Here is a 25,031-nt window from a genome sequence, read left to right as displayed (position 1 = left end):
ATGGTTCAAGTGATATCTTTCTTTCTTCCCAGCTAGATTATAAGGACTTTGTGGATGGTGAACATAGTTTATACAGCTTTTGAATTTTCCATGGATTAGCTTCATAAGATCCATTATCAAGGTGAATTTTTTTTTTTTTTTTTTTTTGAGACAGATTCTTGCTCTGCCACCCAGGCTGGAGTGCAGTGGTGCAATCTCCACTCACTGGAACCTCTGCCTCCCTGGTTTAAGCGATTCTCCTGCCTCAGCCTCCTTAGTAGCTGGTATTACAGAAAAGCACCATCATGTCCAGCTAATTTTTTTTTGTATTTTTAGTGGAGGTGGGGTTTTGCCACGTTGTCCAGGCTGGTCTCAAACTCCTGACCTCAGTTGATCTGCCCACCTTGGCCTCCCAAAGTGCTGAGATTACAGGTGTGAGCCACTGCACCCGGCCAAAATGCAACATATATATTTTTTTGTTTGTTTGTTTAGAGACAGAGTTTTGCTTTTGTCGCCCAGGCTGGAGTGCAATGGGAGGATCTTGGCTCACTGCAACCTCTGCCTCCTGTGTTCAAGCGATTCTCCTGCCCCAGCCTCCTGAGTAGCTGGCATGCGCCACCACACTCAGCTAATTTTTGTATTTTTAGTAGAGACGGGATTTCACCACGTTGGCCAGGCTAGTCTCGAACATTTGACCTCAGGTGATCTGCCTGTCTTAGTCTCTCAAAGTGCTGGGATTACAGGTGTGAGCCACTGCACCTGGCCTAATATATTTAATAACTGATGAGAAATGAGGGTAGGGGGCTACTGAGAGAAGGAATCAGCAGTTGACAGCTGAAGGCTTTGTCTGCATTATTGGGGGCAGGTGGTAACTGAAGTGGTAAACTTGAGAGAGATATGGGTTGGAAGATAAAATTGAGGTTCAGTTCTAAATAGACTAAGTTTGAAGCTAATGTAAAATTGTGTGGCGAGGTAGTTAGAAACATGGAACTGCAACCTGGGGTGAAGGTCAAACTTGAAAGAATGCATTTGGAAGTCCTGCAAGATAGGACCTGCTATCCTATATCCAAAGGTTTCAATCTCCTTTTCACTACATGTATATTTCACTATATAGGTTGCACCTCTTGTAATTCAAGGTATACACCATATAGGTTTAAACCTTTGAAAGAATAAGCAGAGAGGAAAGGGCCACATCGATTTTTTTTTTGAGACGAAATCTTGCTCTGTTCCCAGGCTGGAGTGCAGTGGCACGATCTCGGCTCATTGCAACCTCCGCCTCCTAGGTTCAAGTGATTCTCCTGCCTCAGCCTCCCAAGTAGCTGGGACTACAGGTGTGCGCCACCACGCCCAGCTAATTTTTGTATTTTTAGTAGAGACACGGTTTCACCACATTGGCCAGGCCACATAGATTTTGAACTACATAGAAATTTGTCTTTTCAGGCAGGAACGGTGTCTCACACCTGTAATGAGCTGAGCCCCAGGGTTCCTAGCTACCCTTGGGGTGGGAGAGTGAACAGATCCAGCAGAGTCTGTTCATGACCGCTGAAATCTTCATTCTTCAGCGAAATGTAAAAGTTATTTAGCCATCATGGCTTCTATTTCTAGAGAGAAAATAAAAATGTTGACTCAGGGAGGATTTGGTTGGCAGCTTTCCAAGCAGAGACTTTAACAAAACTTGTCAAAACGGAGCCTATGTTGGCTGTGAAAGTGTTTGGGTTTTGGCATAAAATGTTGTGATTACTTTGCAAGAGAAAGAGCAGTCTTGTGTGATCTGTGTTGCCTTTTTCTACATAGGTGCCAACTTAGGAATAACCAGCGATGGATTTTTTCAACTGGAAGAATTGCCTAGGTAAGCCAACCTGACCTGACCTCAGTGACTCATTCTTCCTTACTGTCTCCTGGTAACTTTTCTTCGTCTTCTCATCCCAAGCATTTAATGTAGGCCTTTCCTGAATTCCCTCCTCTTACAGCTTCTCTTTTCATGACCTTGTATATCTCATTCCTAGAACTCCTCAGTAGATCCCTCAAATCTTTCATACTTTCAATCAGAGGCCAAAGTCAAATGCAGGGTAATTCGAAGACTGCATAGCAAAGTCCTAAAACTGTCTTCTTTCTTCAACTTGATACAGCATCAATTAAGAATGTGTCTAAAGTAGCTTGTATTTTAGAATAGAATAGCTGGTTTGGGCCAGATGTGGTGGCTCATGGCTGTAATCCTAGCACTTTGGGAGGCTGAAGCGGGCAGATCACCTGAGGTCGGGAGCTTGAGACCAGCCTGGACAACATGGTGAAACCCCGTCTATACTAAAACTATGGAAATTAGCTGGGTATAGTGGTGCGGGCCTGTAGTCTCAGCTACTCGGGAAGCTGAGGCAGGAAAATCACTTGAATTCTCAAGGCGGAGGTTGCAGTGAGACAAGATCACACCAAGAAAGAAAGAGAAAGAGAGCGCTACCACGCCCTGCTAATTTTGTATTTTTAGTAGAGATGGGGTTTCTCCATGTTGGTCAGGCTGGTCTCAAACTCCTGACCTCAGGTGATCCGCCCGCCTCGGCCTCCCAAAGTGCTGGAATTACAGGTGTGAGCCACCACACCCGGCCAGATTTTCTTTTAATGAAAAAACATTTATTTTTTTTAGAGACAGGGTCTTCTTCCATTGCCCAGGCAGGAGTGCAGTGGCACCATCATGGCTTGTGGTAGCCTTGAGCTCTTGGGCTCAAGCAATCCTTTCACCTCAGCCTCCTGAGTAGCTGGGACTACAAACGTGCACCACCATACCTGGTTAACTTTTTAATTTAAATTTTTGTAGAGATGGGGTCTCGTTCTGTTGTACAGGCTGGTCTAGAATTCCTGGCCTCAAGCAATCCTCCCACCTTGGCCTCCCAAAGCAGTAGGAATACAAGCATGGGCCACCGTGCTGAATGGATTTAGATTCATAGAGGGGGAAAAAGATCATGAGGAAGTTTGTTTCTCTGATTTGAAGTTGCTGTACATTGCAGGCTTTCTAGTTTAGAGGGATGCTCCTGTTACTTGTGAGAAGAGGTGATGCCTGGAAAGAGGCGGAGAGACCCAATGTGTTGGCGCAGGGACTGGCCTTCATTCATCTTCTGAGTGGCACTCACTGTGGAGTTCGCATTGCCCAACTCTTCCGCTCCCTCAGGGGCTGTGCTAATCCAGTTTGAAGTCCTAATCCTACGCTTTTAGCAAGGCTTTTAGGGAGAGTGACTCATAGTCCATGAGTCTGTCTTCACTTTGATTCACCCAGAGTCACGGACAGTTCAGACAGCACAAGGCAGTTCAGAAAGGACCAGGGAGCTGCTTTGCAGTTCCATAGGACGGTGAAAATGTCCCTTGAAGATACTCAGACCAAGCAGGCTTCTGACTTGGAGGAGTTCTAAGAAAAGCATACAGTCTTTTTCGGTTTGCTATCAGGTCGTAGAAATGTGTTAGAGAACAGCCTTCCTTCCCTGTGATCCACCCTGCATTGTTTGATTTTAGAGTTGAATGACATAACATATGTGAGGATGTAGTGAGACATGCAGTCATGACTCATTATGTTTGGATAATGTAATTTATTCTGGACTCACCCTCAAAGAAGTTTCATTATAGATAGCTGTTCATTAGCAATTTTAAATATTTACATTTATGCATGTAATCAACAAAAGGCTCTGAAACACAAGAAAATGAATTTACAATTGATATGTGATTCTTCAAGTCTACTTTATCTTTGTTATGGTGTTGGTGAATAAGTAATAATTGGGCAAGTACATAAATAATGTAGGGAAGATAGCATGATTTAGTTTTTGCCCTGAGGGGGCTTCTGGTTGGATGGAGCATGAACCCTGTGGAATACTGTGGCATGAGTAGTCCTGGAGCCGTAAGGAGGTAAAGAGAAATCTTTTAGGGATTCAGCCGCCTGAAAGATCAGTTCCAGAAGCCAGGCGCAGTGGCTTATGCCTGTAATCCCAGCACTTTGGGAGGCCTGAGGCGAGCGAATTTCTTGAGCCCAGGAGTTTGAAACCAGCCTGGGCAACACAGCACAACCCGATCTCTGCAAAAAAAAATACAAAAATTAGCTGGGCCTGGTGGCACATGCTGGTAGTCTCGGCTACTTGGGAGGCTCAGGCCGGAGGATCGCTTGAGCCCAGGAGTTCAAGACCAGCCTGGGCAACATAGGGAGATACTGTCTCTGCAAAGAATTTTTTCCTCTCTGAAGAAATGAGGCTAAAGAGCTTTAAAAACAATGAAAAATATATTTCCCTTCTTCTGTGAGGGGGTATTAGGGATTTTTCTTTTCTTTTGAGATAGGGTCTTTTGCTCTGTCACCCAGGCTGGACTGCAATGGTGTAGTCATATCTCACTGCAGCCTCCACCTCCCAGGCACAAGTTATCCTCCTGCCTCAGCCTCTCAAGTAACTGGGACCACAGACATGGACCATCATACTTGGCTAATTTTTATTTTTACTTTTAGGTTTTTTTTTTTTTTTTTTTTTTTGAGACAGAATCTCGCTCTGTTTCCCAGGCTGGAGTGCATTGATGCAATCTTGGCTTACTGCATAACCTGCCTCCTGAGGGCAAGTGATTCTCCTGCCTCAGCGTCCCAAGTAGTTGGGATTACAGGCACACACCACTGCGCCTGGCTAACTTTTTGTATTTTTAGTAGAGACGGGGTTTCACCATGTTGGCCAGGCTGGTCTCGAACTCCTGACCCAGGTGATCCGCCCACCTCAGCCTCCCAAAGTGCTAGGATTACAGGCATGAGCCACCGTGCCTGGCCTTACTTTTATGTTTTTGTAGAGATGGGGTCTCACTATATTGCCCAGGCTCAAAGGAATATTTTCTACTTAAAGTTGCAGTGGTATCCAGGATTGGATCTTGGAACAGAAAAAAACAGATTAATAGAAAAACTGGGCTAGGCAAAGGTAGTTTACACCTGTAATGCCGGCACTTTGGGAGGCCAAGGCAAGAGCATTGCTAGAGCCCAGGAGCTGAGACTAGCCTGGGCAACATGATGAGACTCTGTCTCTACAAAAAAAATATAAAAATTAGCTGGGTGTGGCGATGAATGTCTGTAGTCCCAGCTACTCAGGAGGCTGAGGCTGGAGGACTGCTTGAGTCCTGGAGGTTGAGGCTGCAGTGAGCCATGTTCACACCACTACACTCCAGCCTGGGTGACAGAGACCCTGTCTCAAAAAAAAGGGAAAAAGTGGTGAAAATCTGCAGTCTAGGGTTTAGTCATTAGTAATGTACCAATGTCAGTTTCTTATTTTGACAAAAGTACCCTAGTTAAGTAAAATGTTAACTTTAGGGAAAACAGATCAAGGAGTATAATAAGGGAAATCTCTGTACTATCTCTGCAACTTTTCTGTAAATGTAAAATTATTCCAAAATTAGTTTATTTAAAAATACTAACCCTCCGCTCACATCTCAGCCGCAGCGTCATTGTTGGTGCAGGTTACATTGCTGTGGAGATAGCAGGGATCCTCTCAGCCCTGGGTTCTAAGACATCACTGATGATACGGCATGATAAGGTAAATTCCACCTTTTTCTTTTCCCTTTTCTTGATGTTAATTTAAAAAATGAAGAATTTTTTCTTATGTTGTCATTAAATACTAGGGTGCAAAGCAGGTGCGGGGGTCAGTTGGTTGGTTTCATATGGTGCTGTATCCAAGTTACCTGAATTTGGCCTATATCCCTCCCAGTTGCTGGTTGATGATGATAATTTTGAGTTGGTCAAATTGGCTGGTAATTTCATCACTAAGTGGTAGATAGTCATGAGATGCCCTCATAGGGAGACATGGGGGCCTAGACATAACTATTAGCTAAATTAAACAGACTGTTAGGTTAATTTATTTTTTTATTTTTATTTTTATTTTTTGAGACAGAGTCTCACTCTTTTGTCCAGGCTGGAGTGCAGTGGCACCATCTTGGCTCACTGCAACCTCTGCCTCCTGGGCTCAAGCGATTCTCATGCCTTAGCCTCCCAAGTAGCCGGAATTACAGGCATCCACCACCATGCCGAGCTGATTTTTGTATTTTTAGTAGAGATGGGGTTTCACCATGTTGGCCAGGCTGGTCTCGAACTCCCTACCTCAGGTGATCCTCCCACCTCGACCTCCAAAAGTGCTGGGATTACAGGTGTGAGCCACCGAGCCCGGCCAGGTTAATTTCTTAATTTCTGGAAATCAATTTTATATGATCAAGTAATGTTAGATTGTTACCACTCATTCCAAACAATTTACTAAATTATTTGCATTAAAGCAGGGGTGTCCAATCTTTTGGCTTCCCTGAGCCACACTGGAAGAAGTAGAATTGTCTTGGGCTACATATAAAATACTAACACAATACATATAAAATACTAACACAAACAATAGCTGACGAGCTAATAAATAAATTGCAAACTGGGCACAGTGGCTCACACCTCTAATTCCCAGCACTTTGGGAGGCTGAGGCGGGCGGATCACTTGAGGTCAGGAGTTGGAGACCAGCCTGGCCAACATGGTGAAACCCCATCTCTACTAAAAATCCAAAAATTATCCAGGCATGGTGGCAGGCAGCTATAATCACAGCTACACGAGAGGCTGAGGCATAAGAATCGCCTGAACCCGAGAGGCAGAGGTTGCAGTGAGCCAAGATTGCACCACTGCACTCCATCCTGGGCAACAGAGCAAGACTCTGTCTCAAAAAAAAAAAAAAAAAAAAAAAAACTGCAAAAAAAATCTCATAGCATTTTAAGAAAGTGTACAAATTTGTGTTGGGCCACATTCAAAGTCATCCTGATCCGCACATGGCCTGCAGGCTGTAGGTCGAATGAGCTTGCATTAAAGGGAATCTTGTAGATCATACATTTGAACTTTTTTTTTTTTTTTAAGAGACAGAGTCTTGCTATGTCACCCAGTCTGCAGTACAGTGGCATGATTATAGCTCACTGCAGCCTTCTGAGCTCATAGGATTTTCCTGCCTCAGCCTTCTGAGTAGCTGAGGCTACAGGTGTGGGCCACCATGCCCTGACTAATTTTTTTTTTTTTTTTGAGACAGGGTCTCACTGTGTTGCCCATGCTGGAGTGCAGTGGCACATCATGGCTCATTGCAGCCTCAACCTTCTGGGCTCAAGCGATCTTCCCACCCCAGCCTCCCAAATAGCTAGGACTACAGGAGCATGCCACGACACGCAGTGAGGTTTCACCATGTTGCCCAGGCTGGTCTCAAACTCCTGAGCTCAAGTGATCCACCCACCTCGGCCTCCCAAAGTGCTTGAGATTACAGGCATGCGCCACCTGACTAACTTTTTATATATTTTTAGAGATGAGATCTTACTATGTTGCCCAGGCTGATCTCGAACTCCTGGCCTCAAGCTGTCCTCCTGCCTCATCCTCCCAAGTAGGAGGGAGGAGTTCAAGACCAACCTGGGCAACATAGTGAGACCCCCATCTCTACTACAAAAAATTAAAAAATTAGCAAGGTGTGGTATACGCCTGTAGTTGCAGCTACTTGGGAGGCTGAGGTAGGAGAATCACTTGAATCCAGGAGGTCAAGGCTGCAGTGAGCAAAGATTGTGTCACTGCACTCTAGCCTGGGCAGCTGACTGTCCCTAACAAACTTGTGACTTAGGCAAGCCACATAATGCCTTTGGGGCCTAGTTCTGCAGGGACAGAATTTATCAGATCCCTGACTACCAAGATGCTATGATTCTAATTCTTATGTGAGCAGATGGAGGGAGACAGGGATTCTGAGAATCCTAGGCAGTATGTAAGGAACTTTCTCTGTGGCTTTGAAACTGGTTATATAATTAGCTCCAGGAGATTGAGGTCCTGAATAATATTTTTTCATAGGTAAGTATTATTTTGCTAGAATATATCCAGCAAATTAGAAGGATGGGGAAAGGTAGAGGAGTTCCTAGCTTGAATTTATATATAGATAAGTAAATAAGCTGCAGCAGTCTGTCAATAAAGGGGGTAATTCTTGCATCTGTAAAATTGGCTACTTTGCAGAGAGCCACATCTACTTGGGCTTCCTGCCCTCTCCCATCCGAAATGCACCAAGTTCATTTTCCCTCTTTTTCCCAGTGTTAACTCCATTTTAGAGCTACTCTGTGGCCGGGCATGGTGGCTCACACCTATAATCCCAGCACTTTGGGAGGCCTAGGTGGGCGGATCACCTGAGGTCAGGAGTTCAAGGCCAGCCTGGCCAACATGGCCAAACCCTGTCTCCACTAAAAATAGAAAAATTAGCCAGGCATGGTGGCGGGTGCCTGTAATCCCAGCTCCTCCGGAGGATGAGGCGGGAGAATTGCTTGAATCCGGGAGGCGGAGGTTGCAGTGGGCTGAGATGGTACCACTGCACGCCAGCCTGGGTGGTAGAGCAAGACTCCCTCTCAAAAAAAAAAAAAGATCTACTCTGTGAATAACTCATGACCTCCCACCTGAACTCCACATATGGATGGTCACAGATATATCTCCAAGGCCAAACTGTTGAGAGTTATGGCTACACAAGATTTTGCTAGTGAACCTACCCTTCAATCATATCAGAGGGAGAGCAGACCTTGAGATATGAAAAGTGGAAAGAGAATTTCTGTTCCCTGGACTTAAGGAAAAGAAAAGGAAGCTTTGCGAGGAGAAGACAGTGTACATTGACTGTCCGTTTAACTGTAAGACAGGAGTTGGTGAAGTCATATGTATTGCAGATGGTGGTGGTGATGTAGGAAAATGGGGAATTTATTAATACTCCACTCCCAATATGGCCACAAGTAAGGAGGAAATAATTAGGGGAGAGATAATGCTGAAGTTTCCCTCCCAAGTTTGTAGTGTGTCTTTGCTCAAGTTTTCTTCCTCTCACATTACCCATCCCTATGTTGATATGCAGGTACTTAGAAGTTTTGATTCAATGATCAGCACCAACTGCACGGAGGAGCTGGAGAACGCTGGCGTGGAGGTGCTGAAGTTCTCCCAGGTAGGGTGCCGAGCCCAGGCACGCACGCGGCCCCCAGTCAATCACACTTTCTGCTTGTGGCTTCGCCCAGTTAGTTTAAAACAAAAACACTGTGTCTACTCTGGTCCATATATTCCACCTCTAGAGTACTCCCGATTATTTCCTTCCTCCTAAGAAGCTGTATTTTGGCCAGGTGCAGCAGCTCACACTTGTAATCCCAGCACTTTGGGAGGCTGAGATGGGCGGAACACTTGAAGTCAGGACTTCGAGAACAGCCTGGCCAACATGGTGAAACCCTCTCTCTACTAAAAATACAAAAATTAGCCGGGCGTGGTGGTATGCACCTGTAATCCCAGCTACTCTGGAGGTTGAGGCAGGAGAATTGCTTGAACTCAGAAGGCGGAGGTTGCAGTGAGCCGAGATTGTGCCACTGCACTCCAGCTGGGCGACAAGAGCGAGACTCCGTCTCAAAAAAAACAAACAAAAAAAACGGCTGGGTGCAGTGGCTCACACCTGTAATCCCAGCACTTTGGGAGGTCGAGGCAGGCAGATCACCTGAGGTTGGGAGTTCGAGACCAGCCTGACCAACATGGAGAAACCCCATCTCTACTAAAAATACAAAATTAGCCGGGCGTGGTGGCGCATGCCTTTAATTCCAGCTACTCGGGGCAGGAGCATCGCTTGAACTCAGGAGGTGGAGGTTGCGGTGAGCTGAGATCGTGCCATTGCATTCCAGCCTGGGCAACGAGAGCGAGACTCCATCTCAAAAAAAAAAAAAAAAAGCTGTATTTTACATTACAGCATTGAAGTCAAGGGTAAAATATTAGAAATCTGGCAGTTGAATTTAGATGAACTTTGATTTTTTTTTTTTTTTCTTTTTAAGACAGTATCTCACTTTGTCACCCAGGCTGGAGTGCATTGGTGCAATCTCAGCTCACTGCAGCCTCAACCTCCTGGGCTCAAGCAATCCTTCCACCTCTGCCCCCACCAAGTAGCTGGGACTACAGGCACATGCCACCATGCCTGGCTAATTTTTTTGAATTTTTTTGTATTTTTTTGTAGAGATAGGGTTTTTCCATGTTGGCCAGGCTGGTCTTGAACTCTTGAGCTGAGGCGATCTGCCCACCTTGGCCTCCCAAAGTGTAAGGATTACAGGCGTGACCCACCACACCTGGCCCCTGATTTTTTAAATTTGGATTTTAAAACTTTGATTTTTGTGCTCAGGTGTCTTATTATACATCCTTAATATTTTTAGATTTATATTTATTTTTTAGGAAATATTATGGAATCTAATTTTTATCTTTTTTTTTTTTTGAGATAGAATTTCGCTCTGTTGCCCAGGCTGGAGTGCAGTGGTGCCATCTTGGCTCACTGCAGCCTCTGCCTCCTAGGTTCAAGGGATTCTCCTGTCTCAGCCTCCTGAGTAGCTGGGATTACAGTCATGCACCACCATGCCTGGCTAATTTTTGTATTTTTAGTAGAGATGGGGTTTCACCATTTTGGCCAGGCTGGTCTCCAACTCTTGACCTCAAGTGATCTGCTCACCTCAGCCTCCCAGGGTGTTGGGATTACAGGCGTGAGCTACTGTGCCCAGCCTATCTTTCTTGGGTTTTTTGGTTTGTTTTGTTTTGTTTTTGAGACAGGGTCTTGCTCTGTCGCCCAGGCTGGAGTGCAGTGGCACAGTCACAGCTCACTGCAACCTCCACTTCCCAGGTTCAAGTGATTCTCCTGCCTCAGCTGGGAATATAGGCACCCGCCACCATGCCCAGCTAATTTTTGTATTTTGTTTTAGTAGAGATGGATTTCACCATGTTGGCAGGCTAGTCTTGAACTCCTGGTCTCAAGCAATCTGTCCACCTCAGCCTCCCAAAGTGCTGGGATTACAGGCATGAGCCACCATGCCTGGCCTCTATCTTTCATTTTTAAAATTATTTTTCTTGACACAAGGTCTTGCTGTGTTGCCCAGGCTGTAGTGCAGTTCCACAATCATTGCTCACTGCAGTCTCCAACTCCTGGTCTCAAGCAATCCTCCCACCTAGCTTCTACAGGTGCATGCCACCATGCCTGGCTAATTAAAAAAAAAAAAAATTGGTAGAGATGGAGTCTCGCTATGTTGCCCAGGCTGTTCTCAAACTCCTGAGCTCAAGTGATCCTCTAGCCTCGGCCTCCCAAAATGTTGGGATTACACGTGTGAGCCACCATGCCCGGCCTAGAATCTAATTTTAAATCATACCCTTTGAATTTTGTAGTTAGAAAGAATTACAAAGTGCTTTATTCCTCAAGCAATCACTTGAATTTCAGGCAGTATTTTCCTAGGGAATTAGCCTTTTAAAAATGATCTTCCCTTCCCCCACACAGCCTCATCTTTTCAGCATAGACCACATCAAATAAAATTGTAAAAATGCTGGGCTGGTGGAGGAGGCTACCATCATAACCACCTTAGAAACTTCAGTAAACTATTTTCTCCACTCTCCTAAGCCAAGTCTTACCTTCCTTCATTCCAATTAAGAATATACAGGGATCCCGGGCACAGTGGCTCACACCTGTAATCCCAGCACTTGCAAGGCCAAGGCAGGAGGAGAATCAGTTGAGGCCATGAGTTAGAGACCAGCCTGGGCAACATAACAAGATGCCATCTCTATGAAAAATTAAAAAATTAGCCAGATGACGGCCGGGCGCGGTGGCTCACGCTTATAATCCCAGCACCTTGGGAGGCCGAGGCCGGCGGATCACGAGGTCAGGAGATCGAGACCACGGTGAAACCCCGTCTCTACTAAAAGTACAAAAAATTAGCCGGGCGTGGTGGCAGGCGCCTGTAGTCCCAGCTACTCGGAGAGGCTGAGGCAGGAGAATGGCGTGAACCCGGGAGGCGGAGCTTGCAGTGAGCCGAGATCGCGCCACTGCACTCCAGCCTGGGCGACAGAGCAAGACTCTGTCTCAAAAAAAAAAAAAAAAATTAGCCAGATGAGGTAGCACGTGCCTGTTGTCCTAGCTACCCAGGAGGCCGAAGTGGGAGGAGAGCTTGAGTCCAGGAGGCTGATCTCGCCCCTGCACTCCAGCCTGGGCAACAGAGCAAGACCCTGTCTCTTAAAGAAAAATAAATATATATAATTGTATTTATATATAAATATATATTTGTATAAATATATTTATATATGTATTTTATTTATATATAAATATATATTTTATGTATGTATATTTTTATATATGTATATTATATATAAATAAAATATACATATAAAATATACATATATAAAATATATATTTATATAAATATACATATATCCCTGGATATATACGTGTGTATATATATATATATATACACACATACACATATATAAAACAAATATACATATATTTATATATATAAATATGTATTTATATATAAAATATATGCACATATTATATATAAGTATGTATTTATATATAAAATATATGCATATATTATATATAAATATACGTATATTATATATAATATATAATTTATATTATAAATTATATATAATTATAAATTATATTTATAATAAATATATGTTTATATATAATATACATATTTTATACATAATATATAATATACGTATATTTATAAATATATATTTATGTATAAATATATGTATATTTATTTTATATATATATATGTGTGTGTATATATATATATACACTCACACACGTATATATCCAGGGAGAGGCACTAATTGTTCAGTTTGGAAAAGTTTCCTAATGATGCTACCGTGGCCCACTTTCAAAGCACTGTGCTTAGGTTTACCACTTAAAATGTTATTACAGTTTTCCAGAAGTACACTTTAAAATACTTTGTTTTTAAAGTGAGGCATTACAATGGTGTCATGAGCTGACATTCCCAGCCACTGACTGGAAGATTTGGGTCAACCCAGGGAACAGGCTTGGTTTAAGGGAGTTCAAGTGTTGGTGGCCTTTGGGTAAAAGTTTATGTCTATGTTTGTATGTGGGATTCAGTAGGGATTTTCTTTAATGTTAAAAATTCTAGTTTCCTCTGTATTTGCTTTCCTTCTTCCCCTGTCCTCCCCCAGCCTCCACACATGTGTAACACATTTTATTTGCCAATAGGTCATGGAGGTTAAAAAAACTTTGTCGGGCTTGGAAGTCAGCATGGTTACTGCAGTTCCTGGTAGGCTACCCGTCATGACCGTGATTCCAGATGTTGACTGCCTGCTCTGGGCCATTGGGCGGGACCCAAATTCCAAGGGCCTGAGTTTAGAAAAACTGGTAAGCTGGCTTGGTCTGCCCAAAACATTCGTGAATCTACTAGGAGTCTTATGGTTTTATTTTCCCCCCAGACACCCAAAACTTGGGTGGATTCCATTGCATTCTTTTCTCTTTTTTCCACGTATTCAGTTTGTGATCAAATTTCATTGCTTATTCCTTTGAAATTAAAAAAAAAGTTTTCTTTTCTCTTCGTTCCTTTTCCTTTCTTTTCTGGTTTTGTTTTTTTCTTTTTGTTTTTGAGACAAGGTCTTGCTCTGTCACCCAGGCGGGAGTTCAGTGGTGTGATCATAGCTCACCGCAGCCTCAACCTCCTGGGGTCAAGTGATCCATCCACCTCAGCCTCTGGAGTAGATGGGACTACGTGTGTGCCACAATGCCCAGCTAATTTTTTTATTTTTTATTTTTTTAGAGATGAGGTTTCACCATGTTGCCCAGGCTGGTCTCCTCGGATCAAGCGATTGGCCCATCTCAGCCTCCCAAAGTGCCAGAACTATAGGCATGTGCCGCCACATCTGGCCTTTTTCTTTTCTGTTTTCTTTTCTTTTTTGAGACAGGGTCTTGCTTTGTCACCCAGGCTAGTGTACAGTGGCATGATCATAGCTCACTGCAGTCTTGAACTCCTGGGATCAACTGATCCTTCTGCCTCAGCATCCCAAGTAGCTGGAGCTACAGGAGTGTGCCACCACATCTGGCTAATTTGTAAGTTTTTTGTAGAGATGGAGTCTTACTATGTTGCTCAGGCTGCTCTTGAACTCCTGGCCTCAAGTGATCCTTCCACCTCGGCCTCCCAAAGTACGGGGATTTATAAACATGAGCCTCCATGCCCAGCCAGCCTGCCACCTCTAACCTAGTTTCCTATTGGCCTCCCTCTTACAGACTTCATTTTCACTATGTGAATGTCTCTTTCAAGTCCTATGCTGATCTCTTAGCATCTGTAGTAGGTAATCCAGATTGCTGGGTGGGTAACTGTCTTGTACATTGTACACAGGGATGGGAACAGATGTGAAGCTGTCTCTTTTGGCTCTACCCATGCTGTCTGTATTTGTGGACAGTTGGCATTCTTACTTGTTCTTTTTAAATGTTGAAGTAAAATCTAGAATGGGAGCTTGGGGTGTGGTTCCCAGAGTTTGACCCGAATTTGAACCTTAGTTCTTACGACTTAACAGTTGCATGGCTTTGAGCAAGCAGCTTAATTTCTCTGCTTCAAGTGGTTCATATTCACAATGGGAATGAAAAAAAGTTCTTGCCTCATTGGGTTATACAGAAGAGTAAATGAAAAAGCGCATGCAAAGTAATTTATAACTGTGAGACCCTAGCTTACATTATGAACACAATGAATGTTCACCTGCTGTTGATAATGATGGTGATTTTTCTGATATGTTATACTACTCTATTAGTAATAATAGAATATTTTATGTTTGAGGTGCATATATTTATTTTGTTCTTTTTTTTTTTTTTTTTTTTTTTTTTTTTTTTTTTTTTTTTGAGAGAGTCTTGCCATGTTGCCCAGGCTGGAGTACAGTGTTGTGATCTAGCTCACTGCCACCTCTGCCTCTTGGGTTCTAGCGATTCGCCTACCTCAGCCTCCCGAGTAGCTGGGATTCCAGGCATGCACCACCATGACCATCGAATTTTTGTATTTTTTTAGTAGAGACAGGATTTCACCATGTTGGCCAGGCTGGTCTCGAACTCCTGACCTCAGGTGATCCACCCACCATGGCCTCCCAAAGTGCTGGGATTACAGGTGTGAGCCACTGTGCTTGGCCTGAGGGGTATATATTTGATAGAGCTGCTTGAGCAGTGTATACCATTTTAATTTATGTTCTAATACTAAGTTTCTGTTGTAATGTGGATTCCTTTTTTGTTTCTGTAAAAGGTCATTTTTCTTCATGTTAACTTATAAAATATTCAGGGAGATGTTTTGATTGTTTGTAATCTTGTTCAATGACATTTAGTAAAATTAGTTGCATATTTTCATATTAACAAAACTAGTCAGCCAGGCGCCGTGGCTCACGCCTGTAATCCCAGCTCTTTGGGAGGCTGAGGCAGGTGGATCACCTGAGGTCAGGAGTTCGAGACCAGCCTGGGCAACGTGGTGAAATGCCGTCTCTACTAATAATACAAAAATTAGCTAGGCATGGTGACGCATGCCTGTAGTCCCAGCTACTTGGGAGGCTGAGGCAGGAGAATCACTTGAACCCAGGAGGCGGAGGTTGCAGTGAGCCAAGATCACGCCATTGCACTCCAGCCCTGGCAACAAAAGCAAAACTCCGTCTCAAAAAAAAAAAAAACCCAAAAGAAAACAACAACAAAAAACTGGTCATTCAGCTTTTCACCTTTCAAGAGATATTTTGCCATTGTACAGATGTAAGCACTGATAGGTCCAGTTTTCAACTAAATTTGCTAACCTTTTTTTTTGGGACAGGGTCTTGCTTTGTCACCTAGGCTGGAGTACAATGGTGCCATCATGGCTCACTGCAGCCTTGCAGCATCAAACTCCTGGGCTCAAGTGATCCTTCTACCTTAGTCTCCCAAGTAGCAGGAACTACAGGCGTGGTCCACCACACCTGGCTAATTTTTTAAAAAATTTTTTGTAGACATGAGGTCTCGCTGTATTGCCCAGACTAATTTTGAACTGGGCTCAAGCGATCCTCCCACCTCGGCTTCCCAAAGTGCTGGGAATACAGGCATGAGCCATTGCACCCAGCCTATATTTGCTAAATTCTTGAAGAATTAGGCAAAAAAAAGGTTCAGTCTCATTTGACATTAAGATATATTTACATAATAGAAATTGAGTGATTACTATGTGCCAGGTCTTGTCAACATGTTACTAATCTAATTAATCTTGCCAACAACCGGCAAGGTATAAGGAAGCCAGGAGCACAGAGATACTAGATAATTTACTGGGCTGTAAACTCTATGGTGTAGGGAGAATGTCTGTCTTACCATTGTATTCTCAGTGATGAAGTCAAAGTCTCATTTGTAATAGAAGCTTAAATATTTGTTGATAAACAGGTGGTTATACAAGGTCTCATAACTGGTAAATTGCAGAGCTAGGATTTGAATTTTGGTCTGTCTGTACCAAAGTTGTACTCTCTTTTTTTTTTTTTTTTTTTTTGAGGCAGAGTCTCATTCTGTTGCCCAGGCTGGAGTCAGTGGTGCCATCTCAGCTTACTGCAGTCTCCACCCCCTGGGTTCAAGTGATACTCCTGCCTCAGCTTCCCAAGTAGCTGGGACTTCCCAAGTAGGTGGGCATGCACCACCATGTCCATCTAATTTTTTGTATTTTTAGTAGAGACAGGGTTTCACCATGTTGGCCAGGCTGGTCTCAAACTCCTGATCTCAGGTGATCCGCCCACCTTGGCCTCCCGAACTGCTAGGATTTACATGTGTGAACCACTGCGCCCAGCCAGTTGTGCTCTTAAGCTCTATGGCTACTTACTTCCTACTTCTGCCATATCTCTACTTCTCACATATACTTAGGATTTGCAAAGCCAAATGATAAGCATAACATGTCTTCTTAAAGCAAAAATTTGACTACATATAGGAAAATATTTTTGGTTAAGGGAAACATCAATATGTGTTTTTGTTTTGTTTTGTTTTTACTTTTCTTCTGGGAGTCTGGAAAAAAACATCAGTATGTTTTAGAGTAGAGTACAAAAGTTGCTTGGATTTTTAAAGATAAAATGGTAAGCTTCATAGAAATGTGCTTTTGGCCAGGCATGGTGGCTCACACCTGTAACCCCAGTGCTTTGGGAGACCTAGGCTTGAGGATCACTTGAGGCCAGAAGTTTGAGGTCAGCCTGGGAAACAGCAAGACCTAGTCTATAAAAAAATGTTAAAAAGGCTAGGCGTGGTGACTCACGCCTGTAATCTCAACACTCTGGGAAGCCGAGGCAGGCAGATCACGAGGTCAGGAGATTGAGACAATCCTGGCTAACACGGTGAAACCCCATCTCTACTAAAAATACAAAAAAATTAGCCAGGCATGGCGGTGGGCACCTGTAGTCCCAGCTACTCGGGAGGCTGAGGCAGAGGAACCACTTGAACCTGAGAGGCAGAGATTGCAATGAGCCTAGATCTCGCCATCGCACTCCAGCCTGGGCGACAGAGCGAGACTCCATCTCAATAAATAAATAAATAAATAAATAAATGTTAAAAAATTATCCAGGTGTGATGGCACATGCCTCTTGTCCTAGCTACTCGGGGGGCTAAGGCAGCAGGAGGTCAAGATTGCAGTGAGCCATGATCACACCACTGCACTCCAGCCTGGGTAACAGAGTGAGACCCTGTCTCTAAAAAAAAAACTAAAGATAGATATGCTTTTGGTGAGTGCTTGAGTCAGTGTGCCTCAGGAGCAGTGCGTCCATGGGACAAGTTGAAAAGCTGGACTCCAGAGGGATTCCAAGTAGCACACCTGATAGTTGAGTGATCCTCTTCATGTCTACCTGGCCAGTTGAATTGTACATTGCAATGTCAAATCCTGTTAAAACACCTCAAAAGTGGATAAAGTACTACCTTTTACGTTAAGCAAGATACAAAACTTGCCAACTTTTTTTTTTTTTTTTTTTTTTTCTAATTTTTAACAGAGGCAGGGTCTCACTATGTTGCCCAAGCTGGTCTCAAACTCCTGGGCTTAAGGGATCCTCCCTCCTCGGCTTCTCAAAGTTCTGGGATTACAGGTGTGGGCCCACTGTACCCAGCTTGAAACTTGCCAGCTTTAAATGCCTTTCATGTTGCAGCTGAGTCTCATGGTTTCTTGGAGATTCTGGCTGCAGTTCCCATGTGAAATGAAGGAGGGAGATCCAGAGGTTTGATCTACCTTTTTTAGTAGGCGGGCCAAGTGTTGACATGATATCTCTTTGTAATTTTAGGGGATTCAAACCGATGACAAGGGTCATATCATAGTAGATGAATTCCAGAATACCAACGTCAAAGGCATCTATGCAGTTGGGGATGTATGTGGAAAAGCTCTTCTTACTCCAGGTAAGGTCTCTTCCCTTCTTGGTGAGGGAGGGCCTGTGTGTTACATGATCCATCTGGCTCTTCACTGTCAAATCTGCAGTCTGCTTAAGCAAAGTTAAAAGGATGAGTGTCTTTATATTGTCAAAATGGTACAATGTGTTGAAATAGATATTGGTTGGATACCTGACACTATCTGAATAAAAGACTTAACATGCTTAGCACAGACTGGAGTTTTCATGCAGACAATATGATCGCCCTTTGCAGAACTCTCTCAAGTTAGGCGCAGACTTGTGCTTGGTGGCAGTGGAAGGAAGTGGCATTTGGAAGAAGTAATTTAGATTGGCTTTTTTTTGGGGGGGGGACAGGGTCTCACTGTGTTACCCAGGCTGGAGTGCAGTGGCATGATCACGGGCTCACTGCAGTTTCAACCTTCCTGGGCTCAGGTGATCCTCCCACCTCAGACTCCCAAGTAGCTGGGATCACAGGTGCATTTTTTGTAGAGACAGGGTTTTACCATGTTGTCTGGAACCCCTGGGCTTAAGCAGACCGCCTTCCTCAGCCTCCCAGAATGTTAGGATTACAGGCATGAGCCACCACACAAGGCCTAGATTGTCATTCTTGTATGACTGGTCTTGATACAACCAAGACTGATTTCCTTCTCTCCCGCATCCTGTACCTCAACCCGCTTCCTAAGCACCATTTCAAGCTCTGTCCCGTCTCTATCCATTAATGATCACTTGATCTACTTTCAATCTGTACCCTTATAGAACCTCATCAGCGATTCCAGCACATCCCAGGGCCTTCTATCAGGATGGAAACCTACACCAGTCACACACCCGAACCCTTTTAGCTCCTTTAGAAAGTTCTTGCTCTTGGCTGGGTGTGGTGGCTCCCAGCACATTCGGAGGCTGAGGTGGGAGGATCACTTGAGTCTACTAGTTTGAGACCAGGCTGGGCAACATAGTGAGATGTTGTCTGGATTAAAAAAATAAAGATTCAGCTGGGCGCGGTGGCTAGTGCCTGTAATCTCAGCACTTTGTGAGGCCAAGGTGGGTGGATCACAAGGTCAAAAGATGGAGACCTTCCTGGCCAACATGGTGAAACCCTATCTCTGCTAAAAATACAAAAATTAGCTGGGCGTGGTGGCGCATGCCTGTAGTCCCAGCTGCTCGGGAGGCTGAGGCAGGAGAATTGCTTCAACCCCGGAGGCAGAGGTTGCAGTGAGCCAAGATGGTGCCACTGCTCTCCAGCCTGGCGACAGAGCGAGACTCCGTCTAAAAATAATAATGATAATGATAATGATAATAATAATGAAGATTCTAGACACAGTGGCTCACGCCTGTAATCCCAGCACTTTAGGGTTATAAAATAGAACTAAAGATGCTGAAAACTAATATAGTTTGTTCCATAAATATTGTATTAAAAAGCTAATATCTTCATTAAGTAGATTAACTGCCAGGTAAGTGAGAACTTGTGAATGTGTCTTTTGGGAGTTGGGCCAGACAGGTTGAGCATCCCTTATCTGACATGCTTGGGACCAGAAGTGTTTTCAGTTTCAGATTTTGGAATATTTGCATATACATACTGAGATATTTTGCAGATGTGACCCAAGTCAAAACACGGAATTCATTTGTTTTACATACACCTCATACACATAGTCAGAAGGTACTTTTATGCAATATTTTAAATGTGTGCATGAGGCATACTTTTGTCTGCGTTTTTGACTGCAACCCGTCACATGAGGTCAGGTGTGGAATTTTCCACTTGTGGCATCACGGTGCTCAAACATTTTGGATTTTGAATTTCTGGATTAGGGATGCTCAACCTGTAATAGAATGTAGAAAATTCTCATAAGCCAATCATTTTGAGTTGTTTGCTGAGGCATGATATATCTTCGCTGTATTAAACTATCTAGATAGTGTAATGAACAATGGTGTGAAACTGTCAGAACTAGGGCATTAAGCTAGATGGATAAATGGCTAGTGGAACAATTTAGCTATGTTAAAATAGACAGTAAGATAAACACTGATTTTAAAATATTTCCATAGTTGCAATAGCTGCTGGCCGAAAACTTGCCCATCGACTTTTTGAATATAAGGAAGATTCCAAATTAGATTATAACAACATCCCAACTGTGGTCTTCAGCCACCCCCCTATTGGGACAGTGGGACTCACGGAAGGTAGGTATTTAAAAACTGAAGGTCATTTGTGGTTTCCTTCCTCTTTCCCCTGCCCCCAACTTTAAACTAGGTCTCTGTCAGCTGATGAAACCTATCTCAGCCCCAGATTACATTGCTTTTTGGTTACTCTCTTGTCACAGTTTCAGTTTTCTCCCCTACTACTACTTTGAGTGTACAGTATCTTTCCTTCACACCACCCTATCTCTTTGATCTTTTTTTTTGCTTTTTTATTTGAACTAAAATTTAAAGAAAAGCTCTAAAAATAGTACAAAGGACTGCTCTCTAACCTTAATATTTTTGCTTTTTCATTTTTTCAGTCTACACACACACACACCACACAAACATATATCTTTCCTAAGAACTGGCCCTTACATAAACCGAGTATCATTTTCTTTTTTTTTTTTTTCTTTTTGAGACAAGCTCTCCCACTGTCACCCAGGCTGGAGTGCAGTGGCACGATCTCTGCTCACTGCAACCTCCGCCTCTGGGTTCAAGCAATTCTTCTGCCTCAGCCTCCCGAATAGCTGGGACTACCAGGCCTGCACCACCACCATGCCTGGCTAATTTTTTGTAGAGACGGGGTTTCACTGTGTTGCCCAGGCTGGTCTCAATCTCCTGGGCTCAAGCGATCCGCCTGCCTCCACCTCTCAAAGTGCAGGGATTACAGGCATGAGCCACTGTGCCCGGCCTTTCTTTTCATCTAGAGGCAGAATTCCTCAGCCCTTCTTTTGTCTTATATGACACTGACATTTATTTTGTAGAATGCTTCTCATTTTGGCGTGGTTTGATATTTCCTCGTGGTTTGATTCAGGTTACGTATTTCTGGTCATCTCCCTCTTTGATAGTTCAGTGTAATTGTTTAGTTTTCTGATGCTTTTTTTTAATGTGCATTGTAGATGAAGCCATTCATAAATATGGAAAAGAAAATGTGAAGACCTATTCAACCAGCTTTACCCCGATGTATCACGCAGTTACCAAAAGGAAAACAAAATGTGTGATGAAAATGGTCTGTGCTAACAAGGAAGAAAAGGTAAGGAAAAATCCAGCAAACTAAATAGTGCCTTGCGAAATGGACTGGGATGGCAGTATTTTGCAGGGGTGGAAAGGAGGGAGACCAAGCAGTTGAGCCTTCTGATTCAACTGGACAGGCCCACTTTGATCTATCTTACGTGCATTTTGGGGTTCTTCATAATATTTCATCTAGAAGGAGGTTCCACTCCTTTTAAAAAATAAGGATGATTCCAGGCGTGGTGGCTCACACCTGTAATCCCAGCATGCTGGGAGGCCAAGGCGGGCAGATCACCTGAGGTCAGGAGTTTGAGACTAGCCTGACCAACGTGGTGAAACCCTGTCTCTACTAAAAATACAAAAATTAGCCTGGCGTGGTGGTAGGTGCCTGTAATCCCAGCTACCCGGGAGGCTGAGGCAGGAGAATCGCTTGAACCTGGGAGTCGGAAGTTGCAGTGAGTCAAGATCATGCCACTGCCCTCCAGCCTGGGCGACAAAGCGAGACTCCATCTCAAAGCAAAAAAAAAAAAAAAAAAAAAAAAAAGAGGAGAGGCCAGGGCCAGGCACTGTGGCTCATGCCTGTAATCCTAACACTTTGGAAGGCCAAGGTAGGTGGATTGCCTGAGCTCAGGAGTTCAAGAGTAGCCTGGGCAACATGGTGAAACCCCATCTCTGCTAAAAATACAAAAATTAGCCGGGCGTGGTGGTGCCATGAACATTCCTCAGTAGCCTATGATTTCTGGGTATTGAATCATGAAGGCTCCTACTTAGTTATTTCTTCATGCCAGTTATCATTCATTCAGTTGATAAACGTTATTTGTCATTCTTCTCAAGACTAAGAACTGCTATATAGAGAGGAATAATATGAAGAGCCAGCCATCACCAGAGGCTCTTTATCAGTTCAATTAAGATCACAGTATCAGTCAGACACCGTGGCTCACCCCTGTAATCCCAGCACTTTGGGAGGCTGAGGTGGGTGGATCACTTGAGCCCAGGAGTTCAAGACCAGCCTGGCCTACATGGTGAAACCCCATCTCTGCTAAAAATACAAAATTAGCCAGGCGTGGTGGTGTGTGCCTGTAATCCCAGCTACTCGGGAGGCTGAGGCAGGAGAATCACTTGAACCCGGGAGGTGGAGGTTGCAGCGAGCCAAGATCATGCCATTGCACTCCAGCCTGGGTAACAAGAGTGAAACTCCATCTAAAAAAAAAAAAAAAAAAAAAAAGAAGAAGAAAGAAAAGAAAATGTTTCTCTTTTTTTCCCAGGTGGTTGGGATCCATATGCAGGGACTTGGGTGTGATGAAATGCTGCAGGGTTTTGCTGTTGCAGTGAAGATGGGAGCAACGAAGGCGGACTTTGACAACACAGTCGCCATTCACCCTACCTCTTCAGAAGAGCTGGTCACACTTCGTTGAGAACACAGAGATGCATGTGGCTGGCAGTGGGGCCCATAGATCTTCTGAAAGGAAACAAATAATCACATTGACTGTTTCAGTTTTTATGTATTTCTTTATTTTAATTAGGATCTTCTAATAGTGGAAATTTTTAGTACATGATAGAACTTATTTATGGAGTTAGAAATTTCTAATGTTATCCAGGATTGATTTTCATTTGATCACATCTCACAATAATTAATATTTTCAAGTTTTTTTTTTTATTAACAGCTCTGTGCTAGTTTTCTTTTTTCTGTTTTAGCCTTATCCCAAATATAAAACTTTGTGAAGTACAATTAACTTAATGTACTTGAATGAATAGAACTTGCTAATTTTTTTTTTTTTTTTTTTTTTTTTTTTGAGACAGAGTTTTGCTCTCATTGCCCAGGCTGGAGTGCAGTGGTGCTACTTTGGCTCACCACAACCTCTGCCTCCTGGGTTCAAGCGATTCTCCTGCCTCAGCCTCCCGAATAGCTGGAATTACACCACCACGCCTGACTAATTTTGTATTTTTAGTAGACATGGGGTTTCTCCATGTTGGTCAGGCTGGTCTCGAACTCCCAACCTCAGGTGATCCGCCCACCTCGGCCTCCTGAGGTGCTGAGATTACAGGCATGAGCCACTGTGCCGGCTTGCTAATTTTCATAGAAGTTGATGGCAATTCTTCACATGTAAACAATGCCAGTGCACAGAACCTTTATATATTTTTTGAAGCCAGTACTGTGCTCTGCATGTAACAAAGCTGCTTCAAGCATGTGACCTTTTTCTAAAAGCATGTAATGTGAGAAGCTGGCCTGCCTTATTTTCTTTTTTCTTTTTTAATGATTAAAAATAGTTTGTGGCAAAGCACAGTGGCTCAGGCCTGTAATTCTAGCACTTTGGGAGGCCGAGGCAGGAGGATTACTTGAGCCCACAGCTTTGAGGCCAGCACGCGCAGCATAGCAAGACTGCATCTCTACAGAAAGTAAAAAAAAATTACCCAAGTGTGGTGGTATGCGTCTGTAATCGCAGCTACTTGGGAGGCTGAGGTGAGAGGATCACTTGAGCTTCAGTGAGGTGAGGCTGCAGTGAGTCCTGATCATGCCACTGCACTCAATCTTGGACAACAGAGCAAGACCCTGTCTCAAAAAAAAGAAAAAGTATGTATTATTTTTATGAGATGAAGTGCATCAAACTTGGGAAAGATTTGAGGAGGCTGGGAACCTCCTGGAAAAACCTGCCTTGAAAAAAGATATGAGAGACATTTAGAAGTGATTCCTGTTTTCAGAAGGAGGTGGATTCAAATACTTCAAAAGTCTCTTCCTCTGCTAAGTGTTTATAGTTCAATGAATAATTTCAATATTTGTGTGTGTTCTTGTCATTTTATTTTTTTCTGAAAAACTTCCAAAAATTTGAAAATACAATTACAGCCTTTTCTTCTTATAAAATTTGTTACTGTGAGCTTTAATTGGTACACAGGAAATTGGTTTATTTTCTAAGGATATTTCACATTGGAGAATCAGTTGCCTGTGCTTACGGGGGTGAAAAGAGTTCTCGTATAAAAATAAAGATCAAAGGTATAAAAGAAACTAGCAGATTAATGGCTGAGTTGGAAGAAAAGCCTAGAAATCATTTAGGTCTTTAACACTTTATTTCTATTAGGTTTTACCAGCTAGTTAAACTTTTCCATGATTTTCATTAGTCATCCAGTGTTACTGAATACTTTTTTTTTTTTTTTTTTTTTTTGAGACAGGATCTCACTTTGTCGCCAGGCTGGAGTGCAGTGGTGCGATCTCAGGTCACTGCAGCCTCCCGGGTTCAAGCAGTTCTCCTGCATCAGCCTCCTGAGTAGCTGGGATTACAGGCATGTGCCACCACACCCAGCTAATTTTTGTATTTTTAGTAGAGATGTTTTAGTCACCATGTTGGCCAGGATGGTCTTGATCTGTTGACCTCATGATCTGCCCGCCTTGGCCTCCCAAAGTGCTGGGATTATAGGCGTGAGCCACTGCACTGGGCCCACTGAATTCTTTACTGTGTTTTCTGTTAAGCTTTTACTGACTGTCTTTCTGGTTAGTGATGGCCAGTTACTGCACTGACTTTTTTTTTTTTTTTTTTTTTTAAACCAAGCCTGGCTTTGTTCCCAGGCTGGAGTGCAATGGCATGATCTCGGCTCACTGCAGCCTCTGCCTCCCAGGTTCAAACGATTCTCCTGCCTCAGCCTCCTGAGTAGCTGAGACTACAGGTGCACACCACCACACCTGGCTAATTTTTGTACTTTTAATAGAGATGGGTTTTCACCATGTTGGCCAGG

General features: G+C 43.5%; 1 protein-coding gene across 4 annotated transcripts in view; it reads left to right on the top strand.

Annotated features, from left to right (window-relative positions):
- GSR (glutathione-disulfide reductase) overlaps positions 1-24,165 on the top strand; it is a 52,827-nt gene extending 28,662 nt beyond the window's left edge. The window contains exons 6-13 of one of the 4 annotated variants that reach the window (XM_055295879.2): positions 1,774-1,828; positions 5,411-5,510; positions 8,842-8,928; positions 12,994-13,152; positions 18,027-18,138; positions 20,166-20,297; positions 21,194-21,327; positions 22,571-24,165. In XM_055295879.2, the coding sequence (XP_055151854.2) occupies positions 1,774-1,828; positions 5,411-5,510; positions 8,842-8,928; positions 12,994-13,152; positions 18,027-18,138; positions 20,166-20,297; positions 21,194-21,327; positions 22,571-22,720 (929 nt within the window). In that variant the 3' untranslated portion in view covers positions 22,721-24,165. The remainder of the gene's footprint in view (positions 1-1,773; positions 1,829-5,410; positions 5,511-8,841; positions 8,929-12,993; positions 13,153-18,026; positions 18,139-20,165; positions 20,298-21,193; positions 21,328-22,570) is intronic. The other 3 variants (XM_055295880.2, XM_055295881.2, XM_055295882.2) reach the window with 3 other exon arrangements.
- The last annotated feature ends 866 nt before the right edge of the window (positions 24,166-25,031 follow it).

This window comes from Symphalangus syndactylus, chromosome 10, assembly GCF_028878055.3.
Source record: "Symphalangus syndactylus isolate Jambi chromosome 10, NHGRI_mSymSyn1-v2.1_pri, whole genome shotgun sequence".
Lineage (NCBI taxonomy): Eukaryota > Metazoa > Chordata > Mammalia > Primates > Hylobatidae > Symphalangus > Symphalangus syndactylus.
The sequence above is the reverse complement of the archived record's forward strand: the minus strand, read 5'-3'. Positions and strand labels throughout refer to the sequence as shown.